At 43.7% G+C, this 25,576-nt stretch overlaps 1 protein-coding gene and 1 long non-coding RNA gene across 2 annotated transcripts in view; one reads left to right on the top strand and one right to left on the bottom strand.

The window, feature by feature from the left end:
• LOC142662874 (uncharacterized) overlaps positions 1–25,576 on the bottom strand; it is a 137,406-nt gene that overhangs the window by 1,472 nt on the left and 110,358 nt on the right. The window lies entirely within an intron of this gene.
• The window catches only part of LOC142662863 (O-acyltransferase like protein-like), a 75,962-nt gene that overhangs the window by 1,265 nt on the left and 49,121 nt on the right, over positions 1–25,576 (top strand). The window contains exons 2-6 of the mRNA XM_075841092.1: positions 12,464–12,603; positions 15,640–15,718; positions 15,826–15,964; positions 16,058–16,257; positions 23,487–23,657. Coding sequence (XP_075697207.1) covers positions 12,464–12,603; positions 15,640–15,718; positions 15,826–15,964; positions 16,058–16,257; positions 23,487–23,657 — 729 coding nt within the window. The remainder of the gene's footprint in view (positions 1–12,463; positions 12,604–15,639; positions 15,719–15,825; positions 15,965–16,057; positions 16,258–23,486; positions 23,658–25,576) is intronic.

The following is a 25,576-nucleotide window of genomic DNA, read 5'->3' as shown; positions in this document are numbered from 1 at the left end:
GTTTGCTATCAAAAGGAATGCAGTGGTCTGTTATATACATAATACTGCAGTGGTCTATATATATATATATATATATATATATATATATATAAATGCTCCCCATAGCTGCCCCCACAGTATAATGCCCCCCCATAGCTGCCATCATACTGTATAATGCTCCCCATAGCTGCCTCCACACAGTATAATGCCCCCATAGCTGCCCCCACACAGTATAATGCCCCCATAGCTGCCCCCCATAGCTGTCCCCACATAGTATAATGCCCCCTATAGCTGCCCTCATACAGTATAATGCCCCCCATAGCTGCCCCCACACAGTATGCCCCCATAGCTGTCCCCACACAGTATAATGCCCCCACACAGTATAATGCCTCCCATAGCTGCCCCCACAGTATAATGCCCCATGCCCCCACACAGTATAATGCCTCCCATAGCTGCCCCCACACAGTATAATGCCCCATAGCTGCCCCCGCACAGTATAATGCTCCCCATAGCTGCCACCATACAGTATAATGCTCCCCATTGCTGCCCCCATACAGTATAATGCTCCCCATAGCTGCCCCCATACAGTATAATGCTCCCCATAGCTGCCCCCATACAGTATAATGCTCCCCATAGCTGCCCCCATACAGTATAATGCTCCCAATAGCTGCCCCATACAGTATAATGCTCCCCATAGCTGCCCCCATACAGTATAATGCTCCCCATAGCTGCCCCCATACAGTATAATGCTCCCCATAGCTGCCCCCACAGTATACTGGCCCCATAGCTGCCCCCACAGTATAATGCCCCCACACAGTATAATGCCCCCATAGCTGCCCCCACAGTATAATGCAACCCTATAGCTGCCATCATATCAGACAACCCCCCTCCAATAGTCAGTGTAATGTCACCGATATGTGCCTTATATAAAATAACATATTTACTTACCTATCCCCGTTCCCCCGATGCGTGGAGGATCCTTCTCCTCCTCTGCACTGTGCTGTAAGTGACTCGGTACAGGCATGAGCAATGACGTCACTACATCGCGCCTGCGCCGTGCCGCTCACGCCACAGTGAATGCTAGAGCAAGGGGCCGTCAGTTCCTTGTTCCAGCATTGAATTCAACTGTATCTGCGTCGTGACGATGTAGATAGTTGGAACGGGAACCTCTGTGAGTGGTTCGCGACAACCCCCCACCCCCCCCCCGGAGGTCTCCACATGACCCTCCATGGAGTTTGTAATCCGGGTTGCCAACCTCCACTTCGTGAATTTTAGCTCAGTTGTCCAGAAATTTCTGGACAGACCAAAATTTTTACGGACACATTACAAAATCATTGCCTGTGCACTGTGCTGGGAGTGACTCACCAATCACAGCTCCACTTGTAGCTTTCCCCGGCTAACTTAGGTGATGTTTTCTCTGATTAGTCGTTCACTTTCCTGACCAATGTGACGACTTATTCCAGCCACGACTCGTCTCTGCAGAATTTGACACGCAGACATGTTGGTTTCTCGCTTTTCCAGCATCCTCCACACCTATGCCCCATCCTCTAAAAAAAACAACTCATAATCCAGTGATCCAGATGGTAATAATGATCCCTTAGTGCTCAACACAATAAAAGTGCCCCATTGGTAACCGTGCCCACTGTAGATAACACCACACACAGCCCCCCCTTGTAGATAGCGCCACACAGCTCCCCCTTGTAGATAGTGTCACACAGCCTTCCCCCTTGTGGATAGTGCCACACAGCCTTCCCCCTTGTGGATAGTGCCACACAGCCTCCCCCCTTGTGGATAGTGCCACACAGCCTCCCCCCTTGTGGATAGCGCCACACGGCCCCCCTTGTGGATAGCCACACGGCCCCTGTTGCAGATAGCGCCACACACAGCCCCCATCTAGATAGCGCCCCCCGTTCCCTTGTAAGTAGCGCCGCACAACCCCCCCCCCTTCCCTTGTACTTAGTGTAAACAGAGCAGAGAGCTGTAGCCTTCACTTTTGACTGGGGTCGGTGACGGCACAGGACTGAACCAGTCCAGTCACCTGACCTGAGTCATCTAACCTCATGTCAGGTGACTGGATTGGTCCACTCCCGGCACCGACCTCACTTGGCAGCGGCCGGCCTGCATATTTTCAGATTCCGCAGAATCTGAAAATATGCCTGGCCGCAGCCTACTTTTCCTTTGCACTGCGCAAGTACATTTTGGCGCATGCAGTTTGCACGCATTTTGGCGTAGTGTGAAGTTCCGGGAGACTGTAGAAAAATCCCGGACGGTGCTTTTTTCTGGCGGACGCTACGGATGGCAGAAAAAAACACCCGTTTTTGCGGACTGTCCGTAAATTTACGGACGGTTGGAACCCTGTTTGTAATGTATTGTATTGTGCTGTCCCCTCTACACCCCAAACACAAACAGCACAATTCTATTCCCCGGGCAAGGACGTGGTGTCCAATCTACTGTGCCTCGGAAACCACGTGGTGTCCTTAACTGTGCTTCGGACACCATGTCCTTCCCGATTATATATGATACTATACATATATACTGTACATACATACAATACTATACATACAGTAAAGATATACAATACTATACATTCATACAATACTATACATACTGTAAATACATAAGATACATACAATGCTGTACATACAATACATACAATGAGTCACAATTTAAGGCATGCCCCCTTTTGGATAGGCCACACCCATTTTCCTGCTTAGTCGCGCCTCTTGTCAAGTGTGTTGAAAAAGTGTCTAAAACCGTTAATAAATGTGGTGCAAAGCATGTATACCAGAATGCTGGCTCAATTTGCATAGCAAATCTTCCTAAATGTCCTGACGATGGACGGTGTCAGGATCCATTCCGGAAACCCCTGGAGCCATGCATACAGCCTGCTTTTTTCATTTCTTTGCTGTGCCTTATTTTCAGCCTCCTTCCTTAGGAACCAGGTGAAAATGATATATATATTATCGGGTGATGTCTGCTGTGGTAGTTCTACAATTTATAGCTCTACAATTTTTATAGTTTTACTTATTGTTACTATTGTAAAAGAAAATTATTATTTTTGCCTATATAGTGCTGCAAAGGTTATTATTAAAGAATAATTTAGAGGCTCCTGTGTATACCTGTTTTCATTAATGTGCCATTTATGGGTTGTTTGCTATCTTTATTTGTTCTTCCCCCTCAGATATAGTTCCCATAATACAGCCTACCTTTGCTATAATGCTTCCGGGTTTGCAGAGAGGGTGGAGTCTCATCACACTGCACTTGCTGTGATCTGAGTCCTAACGAAGTGCAGCAAGTGACATAGAACTTCTGTCCTCAAACTCAACCTCAAAGTCTGTGTATTATGTAATGCAGCTTCAGCCTGCCTCCTCTCCCTCCTGTTAGTGATAGATTTCTCTCTCTATTTTTACACAGAAGACAGTGAGGAGCAGCATCTCATAGAAATATATTGGGACAATATTCACACAGCACTCAGATAGTATAGACAGTTAGTATAGTAAGGCTAGTTGTGACGGTCACAGGGTATGTGGACCCACTAGGCTGACCAGGTCTCAGTCTATACAAAAGTCTAATGGCAGTTCATAACATAACGGTACCTGAACTAGTCCAGACGGTGGCTGTGGCTTCAGCATGGATAGAGGTCGGTGCAGCAGGTTGCGCCAGACGTGGCGGGCAGTACAAGATGTGGCAGAAGACACTGGACATGGCAAACGACAGCAGGTGCAGTAGGATACAACTCCAGCACTAGTAGGCACAGGAACAAGAACACAGCACAGGATACAGGAACAGGTAACAGGGCACGGGTAACAACTGGAACGGGAAACACTAAGGGACCATTTGCAAGACAGACTTGGGATAAACTAACAACTCAGGCAAGGATCAGAAGGGCTGGGGCCTTCTTATAGGCTAGGAAATCATGTGGATTGATAATGATTATTGTATTCATGTGTGCACGCTAGCCCTTTAAGAGCGGGCACGAGCGTGCGCACCCTACGGCACACAGCGTACCAGATCGGAAGTGAGCGCTGGCATCTCCTAGGAAGGAAATGGGGACCAGCGCTCACAGATCCATGGCTGCGTGCGTCGGGAGTTGAGTAAACCTGACGGCCCGTGGCCATAGACGCTATACTAGTTTTTTTGTTTTTTTTTATCCCTGCAGCCTAACATTGTAGGGATTCCTGATCCCTTAGACAGATAATAATCTCTTCAGCAGCACTATATGTATGGGGACATATAAATGAAAACGGAGGGTGGAGCAGGGTGAGGAAAGTAGGTGTCTCTGAGCTGCCAGGAGGGATTTGATAGGTGATGATGAAATCCAGTAGTTTACAGGAAGTTATTTACACAGGAGAAATGACCTCCTGTCTACACATGAGAGCATAGTCTATGGTCTGGTGGTCAGACTGAGATCACATGACACAGCTGCCCATAATGAAAGGCTCAAAAAGTATAAATGCAGCTGAGCAGGGAAGAAACAAATGACATTGCTAGAATATCACTGGTGAGTTAGCATTAGATGTGCAAAAAAAAAATGCCGGAGTGTTACTTTAAATTACTCTGATATAAAAATAGATTTAAAAAAAATTAAATACATCGAGAACATTATAAATATTAGTACAACATCACTTAACCCGTTAGTGACCGCCAATACGCCTTTTCACGACAGCCACTAACGGGCTTTATTCTGATGCATAAGCCTTTTCACGGCGCTGCATCAGAATAAATAAACAGAGCAGGGAGCTGTCGAATCACCCTGCTCTCCCTGCCAGATGTAGCTGAGGGCTGGGGGCGTCCCTGTGAGAACGTATCGATCTCACCCGTTTAACCCTTCAGATGCGGTGCTCAATAGCGAGCGCCGCATCTGAGTTGTTTTGGAGAGAGGGGGGGAGCTCCCTCTCATCCCACCGACACCCGGTGATAAGATCACCGAGTGTCTGTGTCTCCGATGGCAGCCGGGGGCCTAATAAAGACCCCCAGGTCTGCCTGTAGTGAATGCCTGCTAGGTCATGCCGGAGGCATGTCCTAGCAGATGCCTGTCCGTTTTAAACGGACAGCCAGTAATACACTGCAATACAAAAGTATTGCAGTGTATTAGAATAGCGATCCGATGATCGCATATTAAAGTCCCCTAGTGGGACTAGTAAAAAAGTTTAAAAAAAAAGTTTCATAAAGTTAATTTTAAAAAAAATGTGAAAAAAAAATGAAAAACCCACTTTTTCCCCTTACAAAGTGCTTTACTATTAAAAAAACAAAACAAAATAAAAAAGTTACGCATATTTGTATCGCAGCGTCCGTAACGACCCCGACTATAAAGCTATTACATTATTTAACCCGCACGGTGAACGCCGTAAAAAAATGAAATAAAAAACTATGGAAAAATTGCTGTTTTCTGTGAATCCTCACTTTAAAAAAATGTGATAAAAAGTGATCAAAAAGTCGCATCTACTCCAAAATGGTACCAATAAAAACAATAAAAAAGTTATGGCTCTTCAAATATGGAGACACAAAAGCAAATAATTTTGAAATGGCCATTGAGTTAACCAGTTAGTGACCACACCATAGTGTTTTTACGGCAGCCACTAACGGGCTTTATTCCGATGCATATACAAACAGGAGGAGGACAAGGAGCTAAACAGCCAAGTATAGTAAAGTAACATACTTTTATTTTACACATAAATACACATAACAAGTTAAAAGTTACAAAAGGACAAAGAGACTCTGTAGTTCCAGTACAGCACAACAGGAAAAGCTCCCAATAGTAATCCAGGGCAAAGTTACAGACACTCCAGATAAAGAGTATGGGGTATAAGCCAAATGCCAAGTGATATAAGTAAATAGTTAAGCCCTAACGCAAAAACAAACGTCAAAATTCTCTCTTCTCCCATTCCCCCCATAAAAAATTAAATAAAAGTTAATCTATAAGTCCTATGTACCCCAAAATAGTACTAATGAAAACTACACATTGGCCCGCAAAAATCAAGCCCACATACGGCCACATCGACGGAAAAATAAAAAAATTACGTCTCTTGGAATGCGGCGATGCAAAAACAAGTAATTTTTTTCTAAAAGGGTTTTTATTGTGCAAACCTAGGAAAACATATAAAACCTTTACATATTTGATATCCCCGTAATCGAGCCGACCCATAGAATAAAGTTAACATGTTATTTACGCTGCATAGTAAACGGCGTAAATTTATAACGTGAAAATCAATGCTGGAATAGCTTCTTATTTTCAATTCTCTCCTAAAATAAAGTTAATAAAAGTTAATCGATATATTATAAGCAGCTAAAGATGGTACAATTACAAAATACAACTCGTCCCGCAAAAAACAAGCCCTTATAACGGCTATATCGACGGAATAAAAAAAAAGTTACGACTCTTGGAATGCGACCGTGAAAAAACAAAAAATAATCCTTGGTCATTATCGTGCAAAATGGCCTGGTAATTAAGGGGTTTAACATTACTTTGTTTTTACTTTATTTTTAAACTTTAATGTACTGGCATATATTTATATGCCAGTACATTAGTCTGTGTACGGATAGTACACAGGCAGTTGTTAGGACATACCTAAGTATGCCCTAACAGGAAATATGGTAAGACAGCCCTGGGGTCCTTCAATGGACCCTGGGCCGTCTGCCCATATATGGTATGTTCCTCAATCATGTCACAGGGATTTCCTGTGACGCGATACAATGGGCATCCCCCTACTCATTTTCCCCTTGAATGCTGCGGTCAGCATTGATCGCAGCATTCAGGGGAATAGCGGCGGAGATGAGAGGTTTCTCTCATCTTCGCCGTTAGAACGGGACTGCGGCTGTGTAATACAGCCATTGCCCCGCTCCAGACAATAAGTGCGCACGCGGTCAGCATGAGCTGTTGCAGCCGGCGCTGCACTAATGAGCAGCGGTTCAGGCACTGAAGACAGAACATGGGGGTGTTTTGCAGTGCGCCCGCCATGTTCTGTCTTCAGTGCCGGCCTCATTAGTGCAGCGCCGGCCCCATCACATCCTGCTGACCGCGCGCACTTATCAGGACTCCGGAGCGGGGCAATGGCTGTTTCACACAGCCGCAGCCCCGCTCTCATATATTCACGTGTTACAATACTGTTCAATATATGAAATGACGGTATCGAACCATTTGAGGGTGCACGGTATCGAAACAGTATCGAAGTTTAGATGCATCGTGTATCGCATCCCTAGGCTGACCATTAAAGGGTTAAGGTAGAGATCTATTGGAGATCTATTGGTGATTTGTTGTTTTAACTCATGGCGTTGTCGTACAAAACCACTTAAATACAGCGCTGCAACTTAGCGTTTCTAGGGTCAGTTTGCTGCCCCATCGCTGTATCTAAATATCCTAGCCAAGGCAAAGATGCTTGTTGGCACCCGTCCTGGCACCCAGCACTTGATCATATGCCCCGATAGAGCCCCAGCTACAACTCTGCCTTTAGAGACCAACCATGAACAAGTCGTTCAAAAAATGGTCGTCTGATATCACGATGTGGCCAGCTTAACCCTTAGAGGGCTTGTCCCAAAATATAAATTCCATTTACAGCTCAGTTTGTATAAATACTGCTAGATTACGAGATATCAGTAATTTACCTCATCTGTCATATACTGAGCTGAAGCAATATGAACCTTTCCCTATTTCCTCTCAGAAATAACATAACTTGCGGCCATATTTTTATCATCTTTTTTACAACATCGGGGAAGAAGAGAAGAAACAGTCAAAGGAGCCGTATGAGTCTTGCTGGGATTCTCCGAATTATAGCCCCAGGCAGACAATTTATACCAGGATATTCTCATGTAACTAGTCATGTTTCAGACAATTTGTTTTACTACATCCCATTGTGGGGAAAGTTGTTCATTTTTCTCAGGGCATACTGTAAAAAGTTAATCATATAGATTTTTTTTATTTAGCTTATTTTATAGGCTACATCCATCTATGAGTCTATGGTATCTCTTTTGTTACATATCGACCCAACAACAAAAAAATCATCAGATCATTCAGATGTTTTCTTAAGATGATTTATTAAAAGTGAATGTCCGCCCTTTTTTATCTAAATTGATCTAAAAATCTGTTCTCATTAATCTCATAATAAATATTTATAGCAATCGGGGCTCCTTTTTCTTATAAAGATCTCCAAATCCCTGTATAGTTAAAGGGTAACTAAACTTTAAAAAAACTTTTGACATGTCATAGTGACATGTCAGACGTTTTAATCGGTGGGGTCTGAGCAGGGCCGGCCTTAGGTTGGATAGCGCCCTGTGTGGGACTCTCTATTACCGCCCCCTACGCAAACCAAAAATTAACCACATATATAGACACGCACATACTGGAACATATACACTGTACCTACATAAAGACAGATATTTATACACATCCTGGAATATATACATGCAGGTAAATATATAGTCGTACAAACACATATACACATACACAGCGGCAGATAAATACACAGACAGGAACATATACAAATACATAAAAGGCACATATATACAAGCACAAAGACACATTCACATACAGACCCATATATACCGACACAGGCACACACACTTATATATATATATATATAAATATATATATATATATACAGTACAGACAAAGTAGTAGATTTCACATGCAGTCCTATGTAACGCCACAGTGATAACTCTCTGAGTACAGATAATGTAGATGTTACCTGCAGTCCTATGTAACACCGCTGATAACACAGTGATAACTCTCTGAGTACAGATAATGTCGTAGATGATAACTATACCCACAGACACACACACGCATATATATAAGGGGCAGCAGGGTATATAGGGGGTAGCAGGGTATATAGGGGTCAGCAGGTTATATAAGGGTCAGCAGGGTATATTAAGGGCAGCAGGGTATCTAGGAGGCAGCACAGATACCTTCGTTTTATCTGTTCTACTTTAATATTGAACACACACTTTTACAAAGAGACAAACACATGCATACACACAGACACACTGTAACATATACACATACAAACACAGAGACACATACTGTATACACACAGACACATACTGTATACACACACATATACACAGAGACACACATAGATACTCACCATCTCTCCTTGCTGACAGTATCATATGTTTCTTGCGGGACGGGCTGTGGGCGGAGCTTCCTCCTCTTCTCTTGCTCCTCTGTTCTTATTTACTCTGCGTGTGTAACTAAGAGCAGAGCACAGAGTAGAGGCAGAGCCCAGTGGTGCCCCCTACATGCAGGGAGGGTGCAGCGACCTGTGCACTCGCACAGATCACACAACCTTAAGGCCGGCACTGGGTATGAGCACTAAAACCCCCACCGATCCCTAAAATGAAGCGGCAGAAGTGCTCAGGTGAGCACTGTGCCACTTGATTTCTAGTCGGCTTTCCTCTGAGAGGTGTACAGACTGCCCGTACAAAGCTCCGGGCAAAGCAGATCAGAAACAAAGCGGCACAGTGCTCACCCGAGCACTTCTGCTATCACGTTTTTAGCGATTGGTGGGGATCTCGGTGTCCTCGGACCCCCACCGATCAAAGGGCCATGTTTCATTTCTCTGCAAAGTGCCTTGGGAGAGAATGGCAACGTACAAAGATAGTGTCAAAGAGGCTCAGATGTCAGACCCCCAATTAATGGCATATCCTAGTGATAAGCTATGACTTGATGTAGTAGGTAAATCCCTTTAAGGGCCAGTTCACACAGAGTTTTTTGACACGTTTATTGACGCGGAAACCGTGTCGGAAACGTAAAAAAACTTCCGAAAATGCCTCCCATTGATTTCAATGGGAGGCCGAGCCGTTTTATTCACGCGAGCGGAGAAACTGTCTCGCGGGAAGAAGCAACATGCCCTATCTTCGGGCGTTTACGTCTCTGACCTCCCAATGACATTAATGGGAGGCAGAGAAAGCATATTTCACTTTGTTTTTTGCCCGTAATGCTCAATGGCCGCGGGCGAAAAACGCTGCGAAAATCAGTGTGTAGGCAGAGCAAAATCTGCCTCAAAATTCCAAACTGAATTTTGAGGCAGATTTTACGCCTGCAAAAAACTCTGTGTGAACCCAGCCTTTCTGATAATCATTCTGTCTACAATATTGAAGTGAAAATCCACTAGTCATAATAATAATCAATAATATTTATATAACATAAAGCCCCAACAGTAACGTGAAGCATAAAACAGGCAACAAAAAAAAACATCGGAGTAAAAGAAATAATTCACATATATATGGGAGCAAAAAGAGACGATCTCAATCGTATTATTTAATTCTAATATCATTATGTTTATACAACTGCTTGGGACTCTCTAATAGCATAACACGTTGGCTTATTGATTTCCATGGGTGCTGTGTAATGGTTAATCCCAATGAGGTCTAGTTAACCGTTTCCCAATTAATAGTTGATCGCAGGAGCGCAGCCTGTTTAAAGGACTCTGGAAAAATTTATTTTTTGATAAATGAGGTTCACTATTTCTAAACCTTGTACCCCATGGAAATTGTTTCTTTCTTTGTAAAGATCATGGCATAAAGGCATTCTCCCAAATTACCACTAGATAACAAAAAATATCTGTCAGGTTGTGTATACTGAGAAGGTGATCTGCACATTTATGACCAATACAGGCTTATATTTGCCAAAAAACTGATTAAAGTCTCCTTATGACTATTTTATCTGTGTATAGGGCCAACTACGTAAACCATGGATCTGCATTACGTAATTCCAGTTCTACACACAATCCACGAATCTGTACCATATAAAAGTAACCACTGCCCTGAAGACTGACGTATAAGGATAACTGGAGTTTCTAGTATTTTTCTAAACTCTCTCTATGAGATTAGTTGAGTTCTCTTACTTAGGATTTCCCTTCCAAGATGTCCCAAGCTCAGTAAGTTCTCTAGAGGTCTCCACCAAGGCCATGCCTATTAGTGGAGCACTCTTTTTGTTATTCTGTTGACTTCGCTCTATAATTCTGTCTTATCCTGTCAAATCTAGCTAGTTGCCTTTTAGGTCATATACGGACAGTGATTTCAGGAGCTACAATGCTGCAGTTCCCAGCCAGAGTTCCGCAAGCGCTCTGGCCGGGGACTCTGCTCCTGGGGAAGCCCTTGACGTCACTGTATATATTAAAGAGACTCTGTCACCACATTATAAGTGCCCTATCTCCTACATAAGGAGATGGGCGCTGTAATGTAGGTGACAGTAATGCTTTTTATTTTAAAAAAACCATCTTTTTTCACAAAGTTAGGAGCAATTTAAGTTTATGCTAATGAGCTTTCTTAATGCCCAAGTGGGCGTACTTTTATTTTCGACCAAGTGGGCGTTGTACAGAGGAGTGCATGACGCTGACCAATCAGCATCATGCACTCCTCTCCATTCATTTACACTGCACTAGCGATATAGATATATCGCTATGTGCAGCCTCATACACAAACCCTAACATTACTACAGTGTCCTGATAATGAATACACATGAAATCCAGCCTGGACGTCATGTGTACTCAGAATCCTGACACTTCTGACTCTTTTTTGTGAGATTCCAGCAACGGATACGAAATCTCGCGAGATCTCGGAGCTAAACGAGATTTGGTTTCACTTGCCGGAATCTCACAAAAAAAGATTCAGAAGTGTCAGGATTCTGAGTACACATGACGTCCAGGCTGGATGGTCATGTGTATTCATTATCAGGACACTAGTAATGTTAGGGCTTGTGTATGAGGCTGCACATAGCGATATATCTATATCGCTAGTGCAGTGTAAATGAATGGAGAGGAGTGCTGATTGGTCAGCGTCATGCACTCCTCTGTACAACGCCCACTTGGTCGAAAGTAAAAGTACGCCCACTTGGGCATTAAGAAAGCTCATTAGCATAAATTTAAATCGCTCCTAACTTTGTGAAAAAAGATCGTTTTTTTAAAATAAAAAGCATTACTGTCACCTACATTACAGCGCCGATCTCCTTATGTAGGAGATAGGGCACTTATAATGTGGTGACAGAGTCTCTTTAAGAAAGGGACGTTAGGGAGCTCTGCGATGCCGGAATCCCCAGAATGAGCGTTGACAACACTCTGGCAGGGGATTCTGGCCTTAGAGAAGCCCCTGACGTCACTGTCCATATATACGGACAGTGATGTCAGGGGCATTCGACTACAGAGTCCTCGGTCAGAGCATCGGATGTGCTCTGTCCTTTTGGAGATGACTTCCCCTCTGGTCTATTTCTTATGGGATGTCACAAATAACCTGTTAGATGATATGTCCTGTGTATATAACAACAGAGATTACAATGCAATTAAAAGTGGATGGACAAACGTTCTGTATAGATGGAGGGGAGCCCTCAGAATAATTTCCTCTGGTGGATCCAAGGAATCCCAGTCCAGCCCGCGGTTAAGGTCCAGAATAACATTATTCTATTGTTTCCAATGGCATTGTCATACATTTTCATAATTAATTTTGCAAAATATAATAACAACAATATGACCAGAAACAATATGTTCTTTTACAGTGTATGATGCTTTAGGAAAACAAGGAAGTGGTATAGTGAATGGGAATGTGGACCGACTTGGATCCTATAGCGAATGTCTTTCAGTTCAAGCTCCTGGGAGAAATTTTGAAGGAGAATACTGCAAAATGCACGTGGAACAGGTCTGACATGTTTAATAATTGTAATGCTTCAGACCGGACGAAGTGGAATTCCAGATTGTCAAATACATAAAAGTTGTTATGGAATTGCAATTTCAGCGATTCCCAAAGGCTGCTGGAGAGTGTCGGGAGAGAGTGTGCACATAAAACCGCAAACTCGAATCCGTCACAACTCTGATCCACAGTGTCTAAGGCGACCCTAAGGTGTTCGCCAGAGCCGACCGCAAGGTGGGATGGACTTTGCTGCTTAAGACCCAGGTTGTCTTAGCAGAGTTCAGCATTGGATAGGAGGTGCAATGCAGACTAAACGGAGAAGGAAACCAGGCAGCCAGGGTATAAACAAAAAGTCCAAATCAGAAGGCAAGCGGATATCAGGAAACGCAAAGGTCAAAACCGCCTGGGAGCAGATAATCTAAAATCAGCAAACAAGGGGTTAACGAGACACAAGCTGAGGTCAGATGCCAAAAGGTCCAGAAGTCAGGAGTGCAGGGAATGTAGGAAGCTTAATCAGACACCAGAAGACAGGAAAAATCACAAGCACTGACAGGTTGAAGAGGCTGGGTATAAATACTAATTCTAAATCTGAAGGCAGAAAGACAGACAAAAGAGATAAGCTCAAGGTAAAACAGACACGCCCAGAAGCCAGAACCATAGTTATGGTAACCTTAAGGGAACAGGCGTTTTCCTGACAATAGTACATTCAGAGTTAATAGAGGGGAATGCCACATCCGGGACCTCCGGCAAGAAGCCGGAGAGGAGTGCGGCTACAAAAAGTCTCTCTCTTTATCTCTATGTATCAATCTTCGTTCATCGGCTGATCGTTGCCCTATTTACACAGGACAATGATTGGCCCATGTAAAAGGGCCCTTAGTCTCTTCTTCCTCCATATTACTATAACTCTCAATTTCTTCTTCTTCTTTCTCACTGCTATGACCCTCATTTTTTTTCAGCTGCCTGATATTGCTCGCCATCTTCTTCTATTTCGAACTACCATTACTCTTAGTCTCTTCAGACTCCATACTACCGCTACTCTCAATCTCTTTCCTAACCCTACTACTATTTCTCTAAATTACTTCTCCCTACCTTTTACCATTACTCTCAACCCCTTCTTCCTCCATATGAACATTACTCAAAAAGAGAACCTTTAACCTCCCCATACATGTGCAGCATGTAATGGGGAAGGGTGCACAAATTCTGGGGCACTTTACATTTTTTTTTCTACCTCCCTCCGTTATTTAGATATCGTTGCCGTTATATTTGGCGCCCGATATTTAAATAATCCCCATAACAGTCAACGGGGCGTGTACTGGCAAGAGGGCGTGTTACTATAGCTGTGACACTGTCCAATCAGATATGGACAGTGCCACAGCAAGAGCGAGGAGAGAGAGTGTGCGATTGCAGTCTTTTCACCCGAACTGGCAAGGGGGCGTGTCACTGCTACGGACAGTGTAAGAGCTGTGGAGAGGAGCTCTCATCTCTTCAGCTCTTGCGAGAGATCAGTCTTGTACTTTGTCTGTCGAACTGGCAAGGGGGCGTGTCTCTGCTACGAAAAGCGTAAGAGCTGGGGAGAGCATACACTGTCCGTAGCAGAGACACGCCCCCTTGCCAGTTCGACAGACAATACAAGACTGATCTCTCGCAAGAGATGAGAGCGCACTCTCCTCTCCAGCTCTTACACTGTCTGTAGCAGTGACATGCCCCCTTGCCAGTTCGGGTGAAAAGACTGCAATCGCTCTTGCTGTGGCACTGTCCATATCTGATTGGACAGTGTCACAGCCATAGTAACATGCCCCCTTGCCAGTACACGCCCCCATTGACTGTTCAGGGGCTTATTTACATATCGGGCGCCAAATATAAAGGCACCGATATCTAAATAATGGAGGGAGGTAGAATTTTTTTTCGAAAGTGCCCCAGGGTTTGTTCAGCCCTCCCCATTACATGCTGCACTCAGCTGCACATATATGGGGAGGTGAAAAGTTATATTTAAAGGGTTATTCCCATCTTAGACATTTATGGCATCTCTGTAATTCCCATAGAACAGAATGGAGAGAGTCGTGCACATGTGCACGGCCACCACTCCATTCATTCTACGACTGGATGTAGCAGCCGGCGGCCATCTCACCAAGCAGGACGGAGTTCGTATCTATCCTGTAGATATGCCCTAAATTTCAAAGATGGGCCAAATCTCTTCTTCCTCCCTTCTACTCTTACTCTGAATATCTTCCTCTTCGATAGAAATGTTACCAGTCTTTTCCCCTCTTATACTAACGTTACTCTTATAGTGGTTGTCTCGTTTAGAAAACCCATTTTTAAAATATTTTCTAATCCGCCAGCCCTTAAAATAAAATGGGAAAATTGATTTGCTGGATGTCTTGTTTTAATCAATCATGATTATGGTCAATGTATATATAATAGCAGATAAATGGTGTATCAAACCACAAATCGGCAAATCAGGAATTGATGAAATACATTTATTTATCTCTGTTTTCAATCTCTAAGTGCCCCGGTAAAATTTTTTCTCATCACTTCTTTCTCTCTGCTGCTATTACTGTGCTTTTAAAGAGTCCTCAGAGAGTCAAACATTGGTGGTCTAACCCTATGATAGACCATCAATGTGTGATCTATGGGGGTCTGGCATCTGGGACCTCCACCTATCAGGATAATGAAGGGACCACTCCAAGTGAAAGGGATTGAGCTTCAGAATCTGGATGACCCGATATACCTATGTAATCATTCTGCTGGATGGACCCCCACCTATCCTAATGTTTGACCCCCTGGACAACCCCTTCAATCTCTTCTTTCTCTGGACAGCCATACTCTCTTAATGTCCCAAAGTTTTGTATCCTTCTTCCTGTTACTCAGTTTTTCTCCTAATTTCATTACTCTCACTTGAAAAGTTTTCTACTTGAAAACTGTATAAAATAAAACCATAGAAAATATAAAACTGAATATAATAATGAGTCTGTTTTCTCTGTACCTGTTCCTCTTGCTATTAGAAGACATAACTTTATTTTTTCCCCTTTTGTAATTGTTTTAAAGGAAGGAGTAAAATTTGTAATTGGGATATGTGTTCCAGATTCTTGCAGCAGCAGAGATATTACAACAATGGCTTCTATGGGTAAGATAAAGCATAAGATTATAAATTAATCAACTCGTGAATTAACCCCATAAGGATCAGCCTATTTTGAGCCCTAAGGACTCAACCCATTATATGTATTTCTACAGATCTCCTTAAATACAGGGGGACATCATTCCTGGATTCTCTGCCTAGGTTTGTAATTCAGAATGAAACCAATCCCATAGTGGCGGAGACATTCTGCTCCCGGGGTCTGTTTCCTACTGATACATTTGCCATCATTTGCCTGTAAGTATGCGCCTCATGTCCATCACAGGTTGTGTTTTGTAAACTTCAGCTCAGTTTCCATCACTCTTTCCTAATGACCTTTGCTTTTGGCAGGTGCCTCAGCGGCTTGTTCATCATCTTGCCTATAATTGGGTCCATTTACACCGCAGTTCTCAACTTCAAAGCCTCATCATCATTTGAGCAGTGCAAGACTATCATTCTACATCGAAAGCAAAGAGCTCCGGAGCACGATAAGCCTGCAGAAAAATCCAATATACCATTGGAGGAGGAATACAGCAGCGAAAAGAAACACAGTAATATCCAGAGATTACTATAGATGCGGATTACTTTATCACTTGCAATTGCGCCGTTTAATCTGCAGACCTTTCGTTTACTTTCTGACATGTATAGCCGTAGAATAATTCACCGGTACAAACCAACTACCAAAAAAAAGTTCGTTTTTGGCCGAGCAGGGTGCACAGAGCCTGCATGATGGCACAGAGAGTCCCTATGGTCCTGTACTACAGAGCGATATGGTGCCTACATATGACACTGTATTACAGATATGTTTCTCCCTTGAAGCAATGCGGAGTGGTGCTCCAGTCTCCCCTACATTGTAGTGTGCACCAGATTCATCAACAGGGCAGGTATTCTGTCTTAAAGGAAACCTGTCACCAGCATTTTACCTATTAAACCAGCAATATCTGGTGGTAGTGGGTGAAAAACCATTTTTATGTAACCTGTAATTATCTTCTAAGTAGGATCTGTACCATTAGAATTAAGTTCTTTCGTGTTCCCGCACTGTATGCTAATGAGCATAAGTCATATCTTAGTTTCTAAAGAGTCATCTTCATACCTCAAGCCTTTCTGAGTTAACCCCGCCTCCTTACTTTTGATTGACAGCTCCTCGCCTCCCCCAGCACACACAAAATCCTGCACTTGCACATCGATGTTCTGGTGCGTGCGCGTAACGGGACACTATAGAAGCGCATGTGCAGTAACTAGATTTGAGGATCGGACGAAGCAGGGAAGAGTATCAGACCGTACTTGAGGGGCGCATGCGCACTATCTCAGACAAGATTTTGGCATTCAGGGCGGGCCAGTTTTCAGCAGTGGGTGGGTATAAGAGGAACGAACGAGACTTCCGTATTATTAGCATAAAAGGCGCAAAATGTTTGCAGACCGTTATATACGGTCGGAGGAAGAGTTTAGGAGTGGGGATAACGGCAATTAACTTTTGACAGCAGCGGCCAGCGAGGGGTAAGTAGAGTTCAATAGGTGAAATGCTGGTGACCGGTTCCCTTTAAGGAAAAAAACAATGGCAAGTCACACCTAGCTTTGTTTCTTCAAAAATTTTCTACTTTGGAAAAAGTGGACAAGGGCTTCATATATACCCCCCCCCCCAATGTGTGTATATAGTGTGTTTATATTGTATTGATGTGGTATGTGAGTAATGTCTACACTATGTGGATAAAAGTATTGGGACACCTACTTGTTATACCTACAGAAGCTTTTATGAGATCCAATTCTGAATCCATAGACATTAATATGGAGTTGGTGCCCCCCCCCCCCCTTGCAGCTAAAACAGCTTCCACTCTTCTGGGGGCTTTCTACAAGATTTTGGAGTGTCTGTGGGAATTTTTGACCATTCATCCAGAAGAACATTTGTGAGGTCAGACACTGATGTTGGAGGAGAGGACCTGGCTCACAATCTCTGTTCTAGTTCATCCCAAAGGTGTTGGATGGGGTTGAGATCAGGGCTCTGTGCGGGGAGTCAAGTTCTTCCACACCAAACTCCCCCAACCATGTCTTTATGGACCTTGTGCACTGGGGCAGAGTCATGAGTAACAGAAAAGGGCCGGACCCCAAACTGTTCCCACAAAATTAGAAACTACAATTGTCCAAAAAATAACCCCATAGCATTACCCCTCCTCCACCAAACGTTACAATGCAGTTAGGCAGATAACGTTCTCCTGGCATTCACCAAACCCAGACTCCTCTCCATCAGACTGGCAGATAGAGAAGCGTAATTTGTCACTCCACAGAATACGTTTCCACTGCTCCAGAGTCCAGTGGCGGCTTTAAACCACTCCATCCGACACTTGGCATTGTGCTTGGTGATGTAAGACTGGCATGTAGCTGCTCGGCTCCCATGCCAATAAGCTCCCAGAGCACAGTTTTTGTGCGGATGTTAAAGAGGCTCTGTCACCAGATTCTCAAACCCCTATCTCCTATTGCATGTGATCGGTGCTGCAATGTAGAGAACAGTAACCTTATGTTTGTTTGTTTTTTTAAACTTTCGTTTTTGGCCAAGTTATGAGCTATTTTATATATATGCAAATGAGGTTTGAAATGGACAACTGGGCGTGTATTGTGTTTTCAACTGGGCGTGTTTACGTGTATGACGCTGACCAATCAGTGACCAGTCAGCATCATACACTCATCTCCATTGATTTACACAGCAGCGATGTGCAGCCACATAAACAGAGATTAACGTTAATCAAGTGTCCTGATAATGAATACACATGATATTCAGCCTGAACGTCATGTGTATTCAGAATCCTGACACTTCTGAATCTTTTCTGTGAGATTTCCAGCAAGGGAAACGAAATCTCGTTTACCTCCGTAATCTCGCGAGATTTCGTTTCCCTTGCTAGAAATCTCAAAGAAAAAATTCAGAAGTGTCAGGATTCTGAATACACATGACGTCCAGGCTGGATGGTTATGTGTATTCATTATCAGGACACTGCAGTAACGTTAATCTCTGTTTATGTGGCTGCACATCGCTGCTGTGTAAATGAATGGAGATGAGTGTATGATGCTGACTGGTCACTGATTGGTCAGCGTCATACACGTAAACACGCCCAGTTAAAAACACAATACACGCCCAGTTGGACATAACGAAAAAAAAAACGCCCAGTTGTCCATTTCAAACCTCATTTGCATATATATAAAATAGCTCATAACTTGGCCAAAAATGAATGTTTTTTTAAAAAAAAAATGTTACTGTTATCTACATTGCAGCGCCGATCACATGCAATAGGAGATAGGGGTTTGAGAATCTGGTGACAGAGCCTCTTTAATACCAGAGAAAGTTTGGAGCTCTGCAATTAAGTCAGCAGAGTGTTGGTGACTTTTATTCACTATGCTCCTCAGCACTCAGCGCCCCCGCTCTGTAACTTTACGTGGTCTCCACTTTGTGGCTGAATTGCTGTGGTTCCTAAACATTTGCACTTTGTAATAATACCGCTCACAGGTGATGGTGGAATATCTAGGAGGGAAGAAATTTCAGGAACTGACTTGTTACAACAGTGGCGTCCTATTACAGGACCACGCTGGAATTCAGTGATCTCTTTACAATGACCCATTCTATCACAAATGTTTGTAAAGGCGACTGCATGCTGAGTGCTGGATTTTATACATCTGTGGCAATGGGATTGAAGAATACTCCTGAATTCAATAATTAAGAAGTGTGTCCCAATACTTTTGTCTTTATAGTGTCTGTTTGTGACATCAACAGTGTACATGTGTATAAATAATGTATGTGTAATATATGTGGTGTGTGTGTGTGTGTGTGTGTGTGGGTGTGTGTGTATAGTGTGTTATATTGTATATACTGTATGTAGTATGTGTGTGCATGAGAAAATGAGAATTTATGTTGTGGCTCGCTTACAAATCCACTTGTCCCAATCATTTAAAAGTATGCAAGCCAGAAAGGGTTAAATACGGTTTTGTTCAGAAGATCGAACCCCTGCAGATAGACAACACCTATTCTAAAAGATCTCAACAAAGAGAAAAATAAAAAGTAAGAACCAGGTAATTCCTAAAAGGAGCCGCATAAAACTCCTCCAGTCCATGTAATGTGCTGAATAGTCATCCAAGATGTAAAATGAGCAGGTTAATGTACTCATGAGAAAAGCTGCAGGCTGCCATATTTAATATCAGGTTGATTCGTCCGGGGACTGTGCACAGTGGCGGATTATCATATGGGTGTTTCGGGCGGCCGCCCGGGGCCCAAGGCTCCCAGGGGGCCCATCGCAGCCCGACACGCACATCATTTTAAATCGCTTAAGGACTCACTAATGGCCGTTCAGAAGTAGCGGCGCTAATGGCTGTTCAGAAGTAGCGCCGCTAATGGCTGTTGAGAGGGAGGGGCGTGCGGACTGCAACAGAATGCAGCCGCCAGCGCAGTGCTGATGAGGATGGGGATGGATATGGACTAGCAGACGTGCGTCTGCTAGTCGCGGTAGAACACGCCCCTCTGACGCTTCACGTACCGCCAGTGAGGAACAGACGAGAAGGGCGGTGGTCGAGCGACGAGGAGGTTAGTGTTCATGTTCGTCTCCATCTTCATTTACATCTAAGTGACTCCAGAGGACTCCATGAAGGGGGGAATAACCCCCCTATCCCATCCCCCATAGAGCCCTCAGTATTTATTATACAGCAGGGGGGGGTTGAGCGTGTAACTCACTGCTGAGGACTCCATGAAGGGGGGGACAATAATTTCCCTCCATAGACACTGAGCAGTGAGTTACACGCTCAACCCCCCTGCTGTATAATAAATACTAAGGGCTCTATGGGGGATGGGATAGGGGGGTTATTCCCCCCTTCATGGAGTCCTCTGGAGTCACTTAGATGGTTAGAGCCTGCCGACTTGACGTTCCTCTGCAACACAGTATATTGACGATGGCTGCAGCGCACAGGAGACAAACCATGATAGAAACACATTTTCTTTTCCAAAACAAACCAGTGTTCTTTTCTGTGAGATTTATTTGCATCTGCCTATATAAAGTGTGAAAGATATATAGACATGCAATCCGTATTCAGAGCCTAGATATAGTGCATCTCTCTCTATATTTACACCAAGGCCGTCGCTTCTGCCAGTAGCCTCGCACCGCCACACATCAGCCTCTCTTCCCCTTGAAGTCAATTGTCTCAACCAGACCTCGGGACACTTTGCTATTCGTATACGTGTGGTAGAGTACTATAAGGCTATGTTCACACTGAGTATTTTGACGAGTTTTTTGACGTGGAAACCGCGTCACAAAACCCGTCAAAAACGGCCCGAAAATGCCTCCCATTGATTTCAATGGGAGGCGTCGGCGTCTTTTTCCCGCGAGCAGTAAAACTGCCTCGTGGGAAAAAGAAGCGACATGCCCTATCTTCGGGCATTTCCGCCTCTGACCTCCCATTGACTTCAATGGGAGGCAGAGAAAGCGTATTTCGCTGTGTTTTATGCCCGCGGCGCTGAATGGCCGCGGGCGAAAAACTCAGCGAAAATCGGCGTGCAGGGAGAGGAAAATCTGCCTCAAACTTCCAAACTGAATTTTGAGACAGATATTCCTCCTGCAAAATACTCTGTGTGCTTGCCCAAAAAGGTAGAGTTAAAAATAGTTACGGCGCGACAGGGCGGCGGTGCGCAAGGGGGGCCCAAGTTTGGGTAACATCGTCTACTTAATCCGCCACTGACTGTGCAGGTGACAAAGTGCAAAAAAAAAATCAATAATTCATTAAATCAATTAAGAGCAAGTAATATATTATGCGGCAAAGTTGTTATATTTCTATGCTGAGCAATGGGGGGCGCACAAGGTAAAGGGCCGTGCAGGACAAAGGGCAGAGTGTAGCAAAATTAGCTTCTGTAATACAAAGAAATGAATGAGGAATGGGTGGGCGACAGGTATTAAAGGTCATAAAGCCTCTTACCACCCACTATAGCATGATAAACTTCAGCTGGGTTCAAAGATTGCATTTGAATAGTATTAATCTTTTGTATTTTTTTGCATTATATTCCAGTAGAGGTCACCCTATTGATATATAGATGCAGAAATTCTCTGTTTCAGAGCCAAAGCAGGAATCTTAGGGCCCCAATTGAAAATTTAGTTCATGCCCGCATCCTCCACCAATAAAACATGCAATGAATTCACACTTTATTGCTGTATGGCATCTCTCCCTTCAAACTCTATGGGGTCATCTACTCCACCCCTATAGCTATGCCACTGAACAATATGTCTACTAGTACATGCTGTCACACCTGCGTAATATAGGTCTGTGCACTTTGTTATGAGCTAGCATACATGGTGCTATATTTGTAATGCCTTCCTGGCAGAGATAGAAGATTTGAGTACCACTAAGTGGTCTTACACCTCTTGCGCTGCATTACAGTATTTTTTGTAGCATTCAGGCCCCATTGCAGTACCTGGGCCCACCACTTGGGTTTAGATACTTCCATTCTTTTATGTGATAAAATTAGGCCACAGTGTTATGGCCATCTTAATATCAAGGGGATATGTCAGACCAGAGGTGAACACGGACAATAGAACCATACTCTAGCGTATCTGCTTTGTAGTCAGGCGTACAGCCCTATATACAAAGAAAGCGAAAATGGTTCTCCCAGCAGGGAGCGTCTGCTCATGAAAGACAACACCGTGGTCAAGACGAGCATCTTAAAGAAGGGGGCCTATTACCAGGACAACTAAGGGACCTGTAATACTCTCTAACAGAGGGGACCTATTGGATGCATCTACTCCCACTAAAAAAAAACAAAGTGCTGATTGGGAGATGAAATAATATGACCCGTCCTCTTTCTATTGGGTGTTATTATAGATGTCGTCCCAAGTGAAAGGTGTCTGTCCTAGTGACCCATTGCATTTTTAAGCATTACATAACACCCATTGAAATCTATGGACTTTTAGACAGACAATTTAGGTCCTCTTTGGCTAATAGAGTGCAAGACCCCCCTATTACATACTATATAGTGGTTGTCTAAGGCAGACGCCCCTTTAAAGGGCTAACCCAATGGGCTCTTAGTGTGTCCAATACAGGGCCCCAGTGACCAGCTGATTCTGGGGGTCAAGGGTTATATTGCTGATGAAGCATTACACAGAAATCCATGAACAACTATTGATTTTCTTCAGAACATACAGCCATACTTGCCACAACTCTTATTAATAATGGGGATTTCAATTGGGGGACCCTTTTTTTTTACTAATTGGACATCTTAAATGGGTCTCTCCAAAGCATCAATATTGTTTGGCATTATGTTCTAGGGCAGTGCTCTGCAACCTGTAGCGCTTTAAGGGTATGATCACACGACCAAGTTTCAGACGTAATTCAGGCGTTTTACGCCCCGAATTACGTCTGAAAAAACGGCTCCATTACGCCGACAAACATCTGCCCATTACTTTCAATGGGTTTTACGATGTACTGTGCCGACGACCTGTCGCTGTCAAAAGACGGCGCGTAAAAAAGACGGCTCGTCAAAAGAACTGCAGGACACTTCTTGAGACGTAATGGAGCAGTTTTTCATTAACTCCAGTGAAAAATAGCTCCAATTACGTCCGTAATGGACGCCGTGAAAAACGAGAGTACGAGCAATTACGTCTGAAATTCAGGAGCTGTTTTCGCCTGAAAATAATTTCAGACGTATTTTGCGCTGTCATGTGAACATACCCTAACTATTGTAGAGCATGGCCTGACAGCCGAAAGTTTTTTTCAGTAGAATAGTTGATGGGTTACATAACCTGTAGATCTTTCTTGTCCCCAGCTCGTATTGATCGACTTCTGAAGAGTTTTGCGATACAAGAAAATTTCCCAGCTTTAATGACTGTGAACCCAGAGAACCAAGAGTATCCAACTCTGAATGGGATCCGAATCCTCAGCCTATTGTGGATCATATCAGGACATACCAGTCAGCTGGCCAGTGTCTTCAACATTGGTGAGTATGTAGAAATGCAAAGCATTCTGGAATATTAGGTCCGAGTATATACAACCAGACGACCTGAGCACTGGGACTGTTGGGATTGCTACAGCTTGCACCTTGTCTCTTATGATAGGTGCCATGCTCATGATACAAAATTCTGAGTGATTTATGGGATTGTTCAGTCTAACAAACTAATTTTCATATATCCTATTAGGGAATTCTGAGTTAAAAGACGGGGGTCCTCTGTTTAGGATCTTCATCTCTTGGCAAGAGTGGAGAGCAGGTACTAAGAGTCTCTCTCGCTCTGGGGGACCTGTCCTGTCCTGCATTAAACATACATACCATTGATTTGCATACGCACTGTGTAATGCTTCATTTCACCTGTGGTGGCGCTGCAGGAAAATTGAACACTTACTGCCAGGTTTTCCCACACATTACAGCTGATCACTTGGGGTCCCAGTAGGTAGACTCTTTGTAATCAGCTTATTGTGAAGACCGTTCTTACAAGTAGGAATAATCCAAAGCGGAAAACCCTATCATAGTGTGTTTCTAGTTTTATATTCATAGAAAGTTTAATCGTATGAAAAATTATGTAGCATTTTAATACAATTTGGGGCAGATTTATTATTATCTTTGCGGCTCGGTTTTGCTGTTTCTTGCGCCTATTTTCTTGCCGCATATATTGTTGGCCAAATTTTTAAAAGCTTGCACCAGAAAGAACATTGATTTGCGACATGCTTGCCACGTCAGGTGGCATACTTAGAATATTGCCGTGGACTTGTCGAGTCGTGAAATGCACCAGATATATCACTTGCGTGTGCCAGTTTTGTCGCGCAGAATACCGGTCTAATGTATACCACCCAATAGTTGGTGTAAAGGAGGGAAAGATGTCTAACATGCGCCAAGATGCATTGAATCTATCAGAGTGCACGTCATTGAAAATACTGGCGCATCTTCAGCCTAAGACCTCTAGCTTTAAAGAGGCTCTGTCACCAGATTTTGCAACCCCTATCTGCTATTGCAGCAGATAGGCGCTGCAATGTAGATTACAGTAACGTTTTTATTTTTAAAAAACGAGCGTTTTTGGCCAAGTTATGACCATTTTTGTATTTATGCAAATGAGGCTTGCAAAAGTCCAAGTGGGCGTGTATTATGTGCGTACATCGGGGCGTTTTTACTACTTTTACTAGCTGGGCGTTCTGACGAGAAGTATCATCCACTTCTCTTCAGAACGCCCAGCTTCTGGCAGTGCAGAAACAGCCGTGTTCTCGAGAGATCACACTGTGTCGTCACTCACAGGTCCTGCATCGTGTCGGACGAGCGAGGACACATCGGCACCAGATGCTACAGTTAATTCTGCAGCAGCATCAGCGTTTGCAGGTAAGTAGCTCCATCGACTTACCTGCAAACGCCGATGCTGCTGCAGAATCAACTGTAGCCTCTGGTGCCAATGTGTCCTCGCTCGTCCGACACGTTGCAGGACCTGTGAGTGACGACACAGCGTGATCTCTCGAGAACACGGCTGTGTCTGCACTGCCAGAAGCTGGGCGTTCTGAACAGAAGTGGATGATACTTCTCGTCAGAACGCCCAGCTAGTAAAAGTGGTAAAAACGCCCCGATGTACGCACATAATACACGCCCACTTGGACTTTTGCAAGCCTCATTTGCATAAATACAAAAATGGTCATAACTTGGCCAAAAATGCTCGTTTTTTAAAAATAAAAACGTTACTGTAATCTACATTGCAGCGCCTATCTGCTGCAATAGCAGATAGGGGTTGCAAAGTCTGGTGACAGAGCCTCTTTAAGACATTATTAATAAATCTGTCCCAGTGGGATTTAATGTTTAACTATTTTCAAGATCTCTGCTTGCTCTCAGTGAATGGATACATTCTTGTTGCCATCCATATGCTGAAAACCTTCAAAGACTTCTCT

The sequence above is a fragment of the Rhinoderma darwinii genome, chromosome 1, assembly GCF_050947455.1.
Source record: "Rhinoderma darwinii isolate aRhiDar2 chromosome 1, aRhiDar2.hap1, whole genome shotgun sequence".
NCBI classification, from domain to species: domain Eukaryota; kingdom Metazoa; phylum Chordata; class Amphibia; order Anura; family Rhinodermatidae; genus Rhinoderma; species Rhinoderma darwinii.
The sequence above is the reverse complement of the archived record's forward strand: the minus strand, read 5'-3'. Positions and strand labels throughout refer to the sequence as shown.